We start from the raw sequence: 14,080 nt of genomic DNA on the forward strand, positions 1-14,080 counted from the left end.
TCCAAAAAGAAAAGAAAATCTGTTTATATCAGATCAGTACCGAGAACAGAGGAAATATGCTTCTGGCCAAGTATTTAATCTTTACAAGCTGACAAGATGATTTGTTTTATGAAACCATTTACATTTATTTAAACTTTCCAATTCCTCAGAAGAGTTTTGATCTTTGAATGCTAAATAGTTTAGGGAGAGAAAATCATGTCAATGAATGTAACTGTATTTCAAGGGCCAGTTAGGGACACATTTCACAAAGGGTTGGGGGGTTTTTGTTTTTTTGGGGTTTTTTTGTGGTACGCGGGCCTCCCACTGTTGTGGCCTCTCCTGTTGCGGAGCACAGGCTCCGGACGCGCAGGCTCAGCGGCCGTGGCTCATGGGCCCAGCCGCTCCGCGGCATGTGGGATCTTTCCGGACCGGGGCACGAACCCGTGTCCCCTGCGTCAGCAGGCGGACTCTCAACCACTGCGCCACCAGGGAAGCCCCACAAAGGGTTTTTGTTCTTACATAAAGAATTAGTTTACAAGACAGTGCCTATGTCTCTTTTATCCTTTGTGGCTCTCAATCAGTAAACCATTACTTGATTCAAACATGTTCAATGCAATAATCTTATCTTTAAATATTTAATTTTAGGGCTACATGGCACTTATGAAAGAAGATGGCGTTCCCGATGACATGAAAGGCAAAGACAAGATTGTGTTTGGCAACATCCATCAGATTTACGACTGGCACAGAGAGTACGTAAAATACATACCATGTTCGTTGGTGGACAGTCTGTCATCACCCGCTGAACTGCATCACGCCAAGCGAACGAGAAAGGATATTTGTTGACTCATTTCATTTCCGTACCTATGTGGCCCCATGGAGGTAGCTGGTGTAAAGGAAATATTGGTGTTCCGAGGCCTTTTCTGGTTGCATTTCACAGCACGAGGAAGTCTCTTACCTTCTTTGTGCTGACCCATCCAGGTTGCCCGTGTGGGGAAGGCTGGACGCCCGGGCACCGAGCCTGACCGCCTGGGTTCACAGCACGGTCCTGACCCCGAGCCCTTCGCTTCCCCTCTCTTTGCCTCCATCCTTTCCTCTACACAACGTGGGTCGCGGTGTTGCCCTCCTCATGGGACTTCTGTGAAGAGTGACTGAGTTGATGCGTGTAAAGCACTTAGAGTAACATCTGCATAGAGTGAGGCTCGAGCGTTTCTAATTAGAATTGCAGCCGCCTCTTTAATAAATCCACATTACTGTTAGAGAGCCTTTTCAAGTCAGCTTTAATGGGGAAAGTAGACATGATTGCCCGTGAAAATCAAATTTGACCCCAGTACCTTGCCACACCTGTCCTAATCTACAGTGAAACCTATTTTAAAAAAGGACATTCGGTGCTGTTATCTAGTCATCTGCTCCCAAGGGTGGTTTTAAGCTGTGACAGGGAAGGGGAAACAGCACAAGGCTCCTGGGACGAGCAGACAGAGAAATTGCTCCCGGCAACGTGGTGTCTGCCGTGGTGTGCGCAGAGCTAGGGGATATTGAATCCTCAAGTGCGACACGGTTCAGTGTAGCATTCGTTGGTGTACTGGTTTGCAGGTTAGCACAATACCAGATACAAATATCAGCATATGTAAGTGATAATTAAGGTGGGCGTACATCTTACCAACTACTGTGGCCCAGAAGAAGTGAAGAGTAGTTGTCCCCAGCTGCTTTGTGTCTGTGGATACCTAATTCTGATCTTAATGGAAGCTAATATGTGCCACCTAGAAGTTGATTTTGATAATATTTGAGAAAACTTTATAAAGCCAGCCCAGGTAACATTCAGTATTTTGTATCTGTTATTATCCAATTTGAGCCTCCTAAAAATTACCATGGAAAGAATATGAAACTCACAGGTATGAGGACCAAGTTTTTAGAAAGAAAAATGACCAATTGCTTTGAAACTTTTACTTTTTACCCCATATTCAGATGGGATATTACTGTTTGTGTCATTTAAAAACAAAGTGAGACAAAAAGGTTGATTATCCAGAGGAAGGGAAGTTTGCCAGTCGAGGGATGTCTCACTCTGCCTTGCCTTGTAAACCTGTGTCTCTTTCTGTTTTCTGTCCTAACAGAATGTTTTCAGTGTGCATTGTATTTGTTAAGCATATACTTTACACTTCCCAATTGTTTTTGTCAAAACAGAATATTTTGAAAATATAAATCTCAATCTAAAATTAGCAGGCCAAGTTGGAAATGGTTCTAACACTTCTCCTTTCATTTCAGCTTTTTTTTAGGAGAGTTGGAGAAGTGCCTTCAAGATCCAGAAAAACTAGGATCCCTTTTTGTTAAACATGTAAGTACAATAGCATTATTTACATTCCGTTCTGTATTGTCATATTTAGTAATTGGCTTGTCAGATTAAAGGTGAACTCATGTGTAGGTTACAAAAGTACTTACATTAAGAATAAAATCAAACTGTACAATGTCGGCGAGTTGGACTCAAAATCCCCCGTTGCTCTTCTACACGTGAATGATCAGCTTTCCCAGTCACCTGGCCCCAGTTGGCTGTTCAGTTCACAAACAGTACAGGATGGTCAGAAGGGGACCAGAGCCAGACCAGAAGGAGGAACATTTGGGGATGTCCGTAGGCAAACAAGTGTCTGGTGCAGGTGGTAATGTATCGAGACGTGCAGTGGGTTTAATATAATAACCAAATTTTTGTGTGTATCTAAAAGAAGCATGTCAACAGTAAAAGTTTGGGGGTTTTTCTAGGAAAAAATACTATATTTTCAAAAAATTAGTGACCAGGATTTTTGTATTTTTGCAAATCTCCTTAATGTCTGGCTTAATAGAAGACAGATGCATTTTTATATCAGTTTCTGTATTGAACCTATTGTAGTGTGTTTTTTAGTTAAAATTTATGAAGAAAATCCATCCTCACAGATATTTGGATGGAAAGGGATGAGTGTTTTAATAGCCTTTTCCGATAAGTATAGATAATTTTCTTAGGTACTACATCAAAACTCAACAAGTGAGAATTTCTTAAAGGTTAGTCGCAACATGGAGTCTGAAAACCCATTGGTGAACTTCTCTCTTGCTGTTGCACTAGAAGCCGTTGAACTGTCTCACACTTAAAGGCTCTTTTACCCCTGCACCAGCTTGTGACATCCTGCATTGTAAATTCTGGTTCACTGATTCAGACAGATCTTCCAGATGTTGAAACATTTCAATAAACAGTATCAAGAAATCAGATTTGTTCATTGAGTATTGTCAGTGTTCTTTAAGTATTTAAGTATTGTCTTTAAGTACTGTCAAGTTCCAGGTAGCAGATCCATGTTTTCCAAAAGTATAATTTTTTGCTTGACAGCTCAAGTTTTCATTATTAATAGACATTGCAGGTTGTTTGCCTTGAAATGAGACAGGCTTATTTTATTCATATTCAGGAAACTGCCTACCAGATACCCACGTGTAAATAATTATAGTTTGTGTCCATCATTCTTTCAAGTAAAAATGGTCCATGAAAACAAGCAGTCGGTTCAGCTCATGGCTCAGCCACACGAGGGCTTTTCCTTGACTACTGTAGCACATGGCACAAGTGTCACAAGGATCTCCATTTTGTCACAGGAACGTTAAAAAGATGTATAGTCCATGGTTGAGGGTTTTTTTTTTTTGGTATTTATTTATTTATGTATGTGTGTATGTATGTATGTATGTATGGCTGCGTTGGGTCATTGTTGCTGCGTACGGGCTTTCTCTAGTTGTGGTGAGCAGGGCTACTCTTCGTTGCAGTGCGTGGGCTTCTCATTGCGGTGGCTTCTCTTGTTGCGGAGCACAGGCTGTAGGTGCTCAGGCTTCAGTAGTTGTGGCACGTGGGCTCGGTAGCTGTGGCTTGCGGGCTCTAGAGCGCAGGCTCAGTAGTTGTGGCACACGGGCTTAGTTGCTCTGCAGCATGTGGGATCTTCCCGGACCAGGGCTCGAACCCGTGTCCTCTACGTTGGCAGGTGGATTCTTAACCACTGCGCCACCAGAGAAGTCCCCATGGCTGAGTTTTAATACAGCGAATTTTTATCACTTCAGCAAGGACATCCTTAGGTGAAACTGGCATGTGTAGCAGTGAAAGATATTTGCTAAGATGCCAGCAGTTTCTCCCACCACTGGTTTTGCCCATCACTACAAATGGTAGCGCAACAGAAAGGGCAGATGACAGCTTAGTATTGTTTGGAAAATAGTTTTGATCTAATGGGTCCCCGAAAGGCCTCAGGGACCCCAGAGGTGTGCACACCACACTTTGAGGATCAGGGCATTAAGGGATGGCTCGCTGCCTTCAGTATTTGAGACTAAAGAGGTTTTTCTAACCTCCTGAAAAGAGCCAGGCTTCCTGGGACCACTGGCAAGGTTTGAAGCGGGGGAGAATGATTCTTCGTTTAATATTAAGAACTTTCACTGCCTCTCGTATTTGCCGGGTAAAGTATGGGCTTTTAAGAAACGTTCCTTTATGAATGAGCTGACACTTGCATGTGCACCTGTGTTCTAACCCATCTGTGTGCCTTTCATTCCTAGGAGAGAAGGTTGCACATGTACATAGTTTATTGTCAAAATAAACCAAAGTCTGAGCACATTGTCTCAGAATACATCGATACCTTTTTTGAGGTAAGACCTAAGTTACAAACAAAGTATTTCTGAATCCTTTGTTACAGTTCATTTCAAAAAGTTGAAATATCATTTGTTTCCCAGGACATTAAGCAATCCTCAGGAAATTTAGCCTCAGTTATATGAGTTCTGAACCTGTGTTTCTTTCCTATAAATCAGAGAAATGAGTGTAAATTCAAGCTGTGATCATATCCCTTAGTATTCAGAGGACTGGGGTCATGGTTAAAATAAGGGGTTTTAAAAATCAATTTCAAACTTAAGGCTCATTTCAAATTCAGAATAATTGATGATCTAGACTTTTAGCCGAGAAATAAAATATTTGTTTGTATGAATAAAAGAAAGCAATTGAGAGAAGGCCATTTTAGGCAAGCATTAAAGACGCTTTTGAAAAACAGCTCAGAAATCTTTCAGCGTCCAACTCGGACCTTCTGAGCGAAGGCACAGCACTTGTTGGTTGTGTGCAGCGTGGCATCTTTTCTCTTTTTTACTCTTTTCTAGAAGTAGTTACTTCTACTGCAGTGTAGTTAGTTAGCATTTCTGACAGTTACAGGGACTTTAAAAGACAAAACTTAGGATCCTTCTTTCTACTTTGGAACCACAGGACTTAAAGCAGCGCCTCGGCCACAGGCTGCAGCTCACAGACTTGCTGATCAAACCAGTGCAGAGAATCATGAAGTACCAGCTGCTGCTGAAGGTGAGGCTTTGCCGGTGCCCGTGCTGGGGGCGGGAGCCCGTTTGGCGGGAGGACAAGACTCGTGAGGGGATGGAAGGGTTTGGCAGGTGACGGCAATCTTTTCTATAAAAAATACGAAGCAGCCTTGTCATTTCTGATTTGAAATATTTGAGGAAATCTTTTAAAATTTACTAAGACACCTTACACTATCATTTACATCAGGTTCTGAGCCAAAGGGCCATGAAAGTGAGCTTTTTCCCCACCACAGAGCTTGAATACCAATGAGCTTTCTTGGGCTCTATCCACCTCACATATTTTCTGATCTTCTTGGGGCTCCAGATGAAATCAAATATTTAAGCCCTGCCTGTTCCTCTCTATGGGCTCAGCAGTGGCCCTTGATTGATTCAAACTCCTGAGCACCACTGAAGGCAAAGTCGCACCATTTTCCACCATAAAAGTGACTGTTAGAGGTGTTGAGATTCCTCCATGTATAAAACTTAGAACCTGGATGTAAAGAGAGATGAGCGCTTGTCTTGGAGTGAAACAGGAACCATGACCCGCTTAGATAGATCTGGTCTGACTTTGCTCTACTGTGCCTTGAAATACACAAAAGGATACCTTTTCTTTGTGTTACTGGGAGGAAAAAATGAGGATTACCCAGCGCCTGGCGTCTCAAGTGATCAAAAAGGTTACTGCTGTGCGACCATCACCCTCGTCATGCCCTTCTCTCCATTTCCCTTGCAGGACTTCCTCAAGTATTCCAAAAAAGCCAGCCTGGATACGTCGGAACTAGAGGTACTTAACACCCCCGGGCCCTGGGCTCCCCTCTCAATTCCCCGCGCGTCCCCAGCCTGTCCCTGGGGGGGTGGGGGCGGCGGGTGACGGCGGGTCTACCCAGCCCCGGATGTGCCCTCTGCACACCAGCGGGCGGGAACGGGGAGGAACTGATCTAGGAGCGGCATCTGAGGGTTAGCCTTGCCCTCTGGAACTGAACGCTCACTCTGCTTTCCCCCCACCCCGCCCCGCAGAGAGCCGTGGAGGTCATGTGCATCGTCCCCAAGCGCTGCAACGACATGATGAACGTCGGGCGGCTGCAAGGATTTGACGTAATGCGGCTGTTCTTCTTTAACCTCGGCCTCTGGCTGCCATCACTTTCTTTGGTCTCGGATTCTTTGTCTCCACCTGGAGAAAGCTGATCCTTTTTGCTTGGTTTTCTGGCGTCTCTCACCGTCCTTCAACCTGATTGATATTTTCTTTCACCTTCTTTTGGTGCATTTGATTTGCTTTGGGGGGGTACCTTCCTCTGCTCAAAGCCCAGCGCCTTGTGGCGGGAACAGGCAGGACTCTGCTTTGTCTCTTGGGCCCTCTGCTGCTGCAGGAGCGGAGTTTCCTTCCCTGGCATGAGGCGTGGTGGAAAGCAGGGGGCCCGTCCTTCTGTCATCTGTCAGCCTGGGAGTGGGACCCCAGGGTCCCTGTGCTCATCGTTAGTCTACAGACTTTCCTCTGAGTTGACAGTCTACTCAGATTACATATTACCTATTAGTATCCTAAAGATATTCAGAACCAGAAGCCTTTCTTTCTTTTGTTTTTTTTTCAATTTGACTGTTGAGTAAGAAGACGGGCAGGTTTTACTTTTCTTGCCTACTGTTTTGCTAGAGATTTGGGTTTAACGTGCTGGTGCTGTGGTTCTCCAGAAAGCACACACAGGCTCTCCGGGAGAGCTTCTGAAAACCCAGGCTCCTGTGCTTTTGTGAGCGGGTCCCGCCAGGGGTGCTGGTGCCACCGGGCCGCGGACCGCACCTTGAGAAGCATTCTTCCACTGTGAACTAGATCCTTAGATCCACTTTCAGTCTTTGACTGAAACTGAGGCCAGTGATTTACACAGAGGTTGGCAAGAATTTTATTTAGATGATTTTTCTGTTTGGAGCTAAGACCTCATTTTAGTGAAAGAAATGTTTATGCTGTATAAATTAAGACAAGAAAAATATGTTTAAAATGTAGCATTCTGTGGGAGGAAAGCTAAAAAACAAAAAACAGAACTTCCTATGTCTTAACTTCGAATGCAATGTTTTCTTCTCCTATTTCTTTGCCCCCTTCTCCGTGTTCTAGGGTAAAATTGTTGCCCAGGGCAAGCTGCTCTTGCAGGACACGTTCTTGGTCACGGACCAAGACACGGGGCTTCTGCCTCGATGCAAAGAGAGGCGGGTGTTCCTCTTTGAGCAGATCGTCATTTTCAGTGAGCCGCTCGATAAAAAAAAGGGCTTCTCCGTGCCAGGATTCCTGTTTAAGAACAGTATCAAGGTAACTTGTGTTTGCCTGTTTTCTCATGGGTTAACGCATGTACCCATCATGCTGATAAACTGTCTCCTTCTTAATTATGACATGTCCTGATCTTCAGTTTATTAAATATTTAGAGAATTTTCTAATAACGTTTCAGAACCTTTAAATTCACTCCATCTGTCTACGGTCTGTGTTCCCCAGTGGCTGATGTCTTACACATGTGGCTGCAGCGTTCATTTTTACCATAATGAGAAGACCTCATCTTGGTTAGTTTTTGTGCTCCGTCTTCTCTAGGACCATGTAAAATTATTTAAGTTCAGAGGATAGCTTACCCAGGGTCGTCTTCTCTTCTCCATTCAACAAGGACCTGCTCTGCCCTCAGAGCTGGGCAGGGGCTGTAGGGATGGACAAGGTAGGTTGGCTTGCTCTCTGATAGAAGAAAAAGACAAATAAAATGACTGCAAATGGCCCTGAGTCTTGTAAAGGGGACAAACCAAAGGTGAGACAGAGGAGGCCTGAGGTCCCAGCAGGTTAACCTTTCTAGTTAACTGTTTAAGCTGCTAGTTAAACCCCTGGTCATCCCCATGTACCTGAGTTAAAGGAGCCATAAAAAAGCAAGACAATGATTTCTGAGGCAGTAAAAATGGCAGCTCAACCAAAAAGTGGTGGTTTGAGTTCTGACCTAGGATGAACTTCACTTTGCACTTGACCAGTGGAAATAAATGTGCTTTAGTTTTTTTATTGTGGTATCCTCGTAACATAAAATTTACCATCTTAACCATTTTTAAGAGTATAGTCCAGTGGCATTAAGTACATCCATATTGTCGTGCAGCCATCACCACCGTCCATCTCCAGGACCCTTTCCATCTTGTAAAAGTAAAACTCATCCTCATTAAACACTAGCTCCCCATTCCATCCCCCCAGCCCTGCAGCCACCCTTCTACTTACCGTCTCGAGGAATCTGACTACCCTAGGTGCCTCATCTAAGTGGAATCGTAACAGTGTTGTCTATGGCTGGCCCACTTCACGTAGCATAATGTCCTCCAGGCCCCCCCATGTTGTAGCCTGTGACAGAGTGTCTTTCCTTTTTAAGGCTGAATAATAGTCCTTTGTATATACGGACTGCGTTTTGATGATCCATTCACCTGTTGATGGACACTCGGGTTGCTTCTACCTTTAGGCCATTGTGACTAATGCTTTAATTTTTTTTAAGGTGAGTTGCCTTTGCCTGGAGGAAAACGTGGAGAATGATCCCTGTAAATTCGCTCTGACATCAAGGACGGGTGACGTGGTGGAGACCTTCATCTTGCATTCATCCAGTCCAAGTGTTCGGCAAGCATGGATCCATGAAATCAACCAAATTTTAGAAAACCAGCGCAATTTTTTAAATGGTAATGTGTGTTGTTACTGGGCACGTGTTTTCTTTCCCTAATGTACACATTCCTATTTCTCGTCTCTCCCCTATTACACACGACTAGGAATGACAGGACTTACGGAGCACTTACTGTGGACCAGGCTCTGTTCTAAGCATTGCCCGTATCTATATTGTTCCATTTCATCTTCAGAACGACCCAAAGTGGCAAGTAGTGATATTATTCCCATTTTATAGATGACGAAGCTGAGGCACAAAGTGGATGCGTAATTCACTCCAAGTCCCACGAGCTGCTGGTGGCACAGTTGAGATTCAGGGCAGCCGTGTGCCCCTCGCCACTGTACTGATTACTGTCCCACAGGCTCTCGTGCCACGTGCGCCCAGAACCCTGTCCTGGGAAAGAAATGCATGAGGAAAACCAAGGCAGCAGATGTCATTGGCCAGAGACGTTGGAGACATTCCTGCGTGCAGCTTTAAAATTTGTGTTTGATCACCTTGCACGTCTGCAGCACCCTCCTCATTATAGAAACGAGACATCTTCTTTCCTTCCCACCTCCACGACATGAGTGATTTTAGAGGAGCAATACAGTAATAATACAGTAGAACACAGGACAGTGGTAGGGTGCCAGCCACCTCAGGGAAAGGCCTTCTCCACAGGGAGAGTGACCGCACAGACCTTACGTTGCGGACAGTTCGACTCTTCATATTCCTGACCTGAAACTGCTGGCTTCTCTTGGTGGCCGCTGACTTGGACTCTGGTTTTAATTCGGTGATTGGTGAAGAGCGTCAAATTCAGTGAGAAGCTAGATACTCATTCAATGTCACGTCCTTGTCCTTTTCTCCATGTCCGTGTTCCGTGTCTACACCCCGGTCCAGTAGGATGCTGTAATCTCTCTGTCACATAAAACCACCCCCATATCTCGAGTGGCATTCAGGAACACAGGCACTCAGTGAAAAGTCAAGGTCACGTGGCACTTTTGGCCAAGGGGTCATCAGCTGCCCGGGTGTTAACTCCAGGCTCCCGTCCAGACTGTAGACTGAGCATTTCTTCCATGTGCAGTTAGAACTGGATGGCTGGGGCTGGCTGGTGGGGGGACGGCTCCTGTGCATGGAGAAAATAGTTTTGCTCCCACGACTGAGAGCGAATGCAGGTCTCTTGAAACGTGTAGCTCTTAAGTACTGCATTGAATGCCAGTCCATAGCAGGTAACTACTGAGAAATCTCTAAACTTTTACCGTCTTCTTTAAAATAAAATGAACTGCCTCCCGAATTGCAGGCACGAGTGGGCCGTGCTGTTCACATTTCCTGGGCGCTCAGTCTAGAGACTGACGATACTGTTCCCGAGGGCTGAAGGAGGTCGGGAATAGAGTGGGCTCCAGGCCTGCTTCCCCACTTTGCTCTCCCGTTCGTCCTGTGAGCGGGGGCCACGGCCAGCACAGACCGTGTCAAATGTCGTATGGCTCCAGAATGCTCCTTCACATCTGCCTGATGCCTCCCAGGCAGGAAGGGGCTACATCTGATTGTCGCACGTCTCAAAGGTTTTAGCTCTTTTAAGAATTTGTGTTAGTTTCCATATATCTTATTGGGCGTGCTTCCTGCATTTTCCTGCAGGTGATGCTGTAACTGAATCACTAAAGCCCGGAGATGGGACAGCTTCACGACCCACAAGGGTTTGTGGAGCTCCTTCCCTTCCCGGGGTGGAGGTCTCTAACACCACCTCCGCGTGGGGTAACCCCCAGCCAGGTTCTTCTTTGCCTAACTGCTGCCTGGTTTAACGAAGACCTTTGCGGCAGCTGGGCTAAGTTTTCCCAGCGTGGGAGCCAGCTGGTACCGGTGGAGTCCCAGTTGAATCTCCCCTGGCAGCCCTGGGCCTCACCGTTGACCCTGGCCATCTGCCTGGGATGCTCCAGGCCGATTCCACTCCTTTTCACTTGGCGGGGATGCTAAGGCTGTGCTGGCTGCTCCTGGGTGGTAAACTTCTCCCCGCAGCAGCGCACCTCCTCCGTCAGCCTGCACTTCTGCTCCCTCCCGCCTCGCACACGCAGGGGCCAGCTTAACTCGTTCATGAACAGGAGAGTAGTTAAATTTAAGAGCTTTTCTTTTGCCTTCCCTCATGGGTGGTGTCAGCCTGCTGCCTGGAGGGTGGGTGGGTGTTTCTGGATGACGGTGACTGGAAGTTGGTGGCCACCCTGTGACTTGACCCTGGGCCATTAAGCCAGCGCTCCCTCTCCATTCATCGTGCCCCCTTTTCCCTCCGCCCCTGTGACCGTCCTTTTCTCGGTGCCCTGACTGAGTCTCTTCTGTGTCTTGCAGCCTTGACATCACCCATCGAGTATCAGAGGAACCACAGCGGGGGCGGGGGCGGGGGCGGCGGCGGGGCCCCCGGCGGCGGCGGCGGCGGCGGCGCAGGCAGCAACCACAGCGGCGGCCCCGGCAGCTGCGGCGGCCTCCCCAGCGCGAGCAGAAGCAGGCCCTCCCGGATCCCCCAGCCTGTCAGACACCACTCCCCCGTGCTGGTCTCGTCTGCAGCCTCGAACCAGGCAGAGGCAGACAAGATGTCAGGTATGTCCGCTCCCGGCCCGCCACTGCCTCCTCCCAGCAGCAGCCCCGCCCTGGCGGCCGGCCAGCCCGCCAGGGCGCCCCCCAGCGGAGAGCCCGAAGGCCCCGAGCGAGAAGCGGAGCCGATCCCCAAGATGAAGGTGCTGGAGAGCCCCCGGAAGGCGGCTGGGAACGCCGCGGGCGCGCATCAGGATGGACCCGCCAAGGAGGCGCGGAGCGGCCCGGGCTCCCTGCCGCCGGGCAAGCCCAGGCCCGGGGCCATCTCGCCTCTGAACTCTCCTCTCTCCGCTGCGTTCCCCTCTCCGTTCGGCAAGGAGCCCTTGCCCCCCAGCAGCCCCCTGCAGAAGGGGGGCTCCTTCTGGAGCTCCGTTCCCGCCTCCCCCGCCAGCCGGCCCGGCTCCTTCACCTTCCCGGGGGACAGTGACTCCCTCCAGCGGCAGGCGCAGCGCCACGCGGCCCCCAGCAAGGACACGGACCGCATGAGCACGTGCTCCTCGGCCAGCGAGCAGTCCGTGCAGTCCACCCAGAGCAATGGGGTAAGAGCGCCCGGCCGCCTCCGCCCGCCCGCCCCGCTGCCTCTGTCCCGCGGCTCTTCTGCTAAACCTCCCGCGTGGCCGCCGCTGTCCTCGTACTAACTCTGGGCTCCCGGCCGCTGCGCTGCGGTCACCAGCTCCGTCCGCCCTGTGCCCTGGCCGCGCGGACACGCGGGGACGCCTTCTAACTTCCTGCTCCCGCCGGCGGACGGCGCGCTCTCATCTCTACTAACTCGCTCCTTGCTTTGTTTGTGTCTCCTTAATACGGGAAAGCAGATCATTAACCTTCCGAATGCAGCATCTCTAAGCCTCTCACGTTTTCCGAGCAGCAGCGTATCTGGGAACTTCCTCTCTCGCCCCTGCCTTCCTCGCACACTTTTATTAGGGGGGTCCGTGCCCCTGCTGTCTACCTCCTGCGTCAACTGAAACCTGTACACTCTAAGCTTTCTGCTCGTCGCTTGGTTGTGCCCTTTTATGCCTTAGATTAATCTTTGCAGCGTTTTTGACTCATCTGCTGAAAAAAGAAAAAAAAATCCCTCAAGAAATTTCCAACAGCAACTCAAAGCAAACTAAGCTGACACAGTGGGGGGAAGGAATCTCTCCAGTGGAAATATTTCCCCCCGCCCCCCCACAAAAAAAAGTTTCACTGTGGAAGAGAGAGAGACTGCTTTAGGGCCCCTGGATGTTGGGCTCCGGCCGGCGGCTGGGAGCGGAGGCGCAGGCAGGCTGGATTCCCAGCGCCCGCTCTCTGTCTGGCAGGGGGCGAATTGCGGGCTGCGGGCGCCGCGGGGCGTCGTGGATCACTATCCGCGTTCTTAGCAGAAGGGTTACTGGGGGGGCTTGGCCCCCATCCTCTGGCTTCCTCCCTGTCCTACCCGACTGCTTCCCACACGGCAGGTGGTCTGACCCGTAACACCTTCCTAAAGGCATGCGTGAGGGAATACAACTGTTCTAACGCGTGTTTGTTTGATCGCTTTATAAATTTTTGAATACATTTCCCTAAAAGGGTCTGTGTCTCTCTTTATAAAAAAAAGAAAGGAAGCAATCCGGCTTTTGCATGTCTCTCTCTTTCCTCTGGACTTCCGTTAATGCCTTGTTTGGGTGGACATGGCCTTATTCGTTCCTCTTACTTTTTGTTATTTATTTTGTTACCCTCGGTCTTTAATTGAGGAAGAAATTGAAAAACGGGTCTTGGTACATGTACCCTGTAGTCTTATTCTCAGAAATAAGCGGTCAGGGCGGGCCTCCTCTGCGGTGGCCGTCACCAGCGTCCCGGTCGTGGTGCCTGACCGCGTCCTGCAGGGGAGCCTGGACCCCCACCTCCAGTTAGTTCTGAAATGCTAGGTGTGCAGGTGAGCGTCAGCACGGTTTCAGCCAGAGGAAGAGACGCAGAGGCCCAGTGATGCTGTACCTGCCAGCACCTGGTTGAAGGTTCAGGGTGTAGGCGTGGCCTCGCAGCCGAGGCCCCCTTCGAAATCGGCCAAGGGAGCAGCTCTTCAGCCCATCCTAACCTGGACGCTTTTCCCTAAGCGCCACCCGCCCCAGCGTGGGAGCCCGTGCTGGTGTCTGCGCCCCCCGTGAGCGTGCTCGGTTCCCGGCCCTGCCTGGCTCCCCCCCGGGATGCTTACCCTGAGGCCAGCACCGTCGCATGCGGCACACGTTCTGGCAGGTTTTAGGTCGTAAAAGGTGCCTTTTATTTCTGCCTCTCACTGTTTCTTATGTGGTTGGTGACCTGGAAAGGGAAACTGCCAGGGAGTCCAGGTGCCTTACAGAAACGCCCTGGAGGCCTGGGAAGACCACGAGAGGCTTAGAATGGGCCTGAGAGTGTCCTCTAGGACTCCTAAGTTTTTCGGTCAAGAAGAGCTACCGCCCTGCCTGCTCCCCCCGATTCAGACTGTCTTATCCCCCTGGCGGTCAGCAGCGGCCTCCTCCCTCCTTGTCTGCTTCCGTGAAGCTGTCGGCAGTCACAGCCCAGCAGCTGTGCCTAACCCACGGCCCAGGTCCTTCTTCCTCCTTTAACGCACACCTTCTAGAAAGTTCTGCTGAGAGCAGGAGTGG

At 49.1% G+C, this 14,080-nt stretch overlaps 1 protein-coding gene across 3 annotated transcripts in view; it reads left to right on the forward strand.

The window, feature by feature from the left end:
* The window catches only part of TRIO (trio Rho guanine nucleotide exchange factor), a 372,400-nt gene that overhangs the window by 343,661 nt on the left and 14,659 nt on the right, over positions 1–14,080 (forward strand). For all 3 annotated transcript variants that reach the window (XM_089908686.1, XM_089908685.1, XM_089908687.1), the window contains exons 40-48: positions 625–728; positions 2,239–2,308; positions 4,516–4,605; positions 5,207–5,299; positions 6,023–6,073; positions 6,307–6,384; positions 7,388–7,579; positions 8,772–8,949; positions 11,244–12,025. In XM_089908686.1, coding sequence (XP_089764812.1) covers positions 625–728; positions 2,239–2,308; positions 4,516–4,605; positions 5,207–5,299; positions 6,023–6,073; positions 6,307–6,384; positions 7,388–7,579; positions 8,772–8,949; positions 11,244–12,025 — 1,638 coding nt within the window. The remainder of the gene's footprint in view (positions 1–624; positions 729–2,238; positions 2,309–4,515; positions 4,606–5,206; positions 5,300–6,022; positions 6,074–6,306; positions 6,385–7,387; positions 7,580–8,771; positions 8,950–11,243; positions 12,026–14,080) is intronic.

This window comes from Delphinapterus leucas, chromosome 3 (assembly GCF_059928025.1).
Source record: "Delphinapterus leucas isolate spDelLeu-1000000601 "Yukka" chromosome 3, BTC_Dleu_Yukka2, whole genome shotgun sequence".
NCBI lineage: Eukaryota > Metazoa > Chordata > Mammalia > Artiodactyla > Monodontidae > Delphinapterus > Delphinapterus leucas.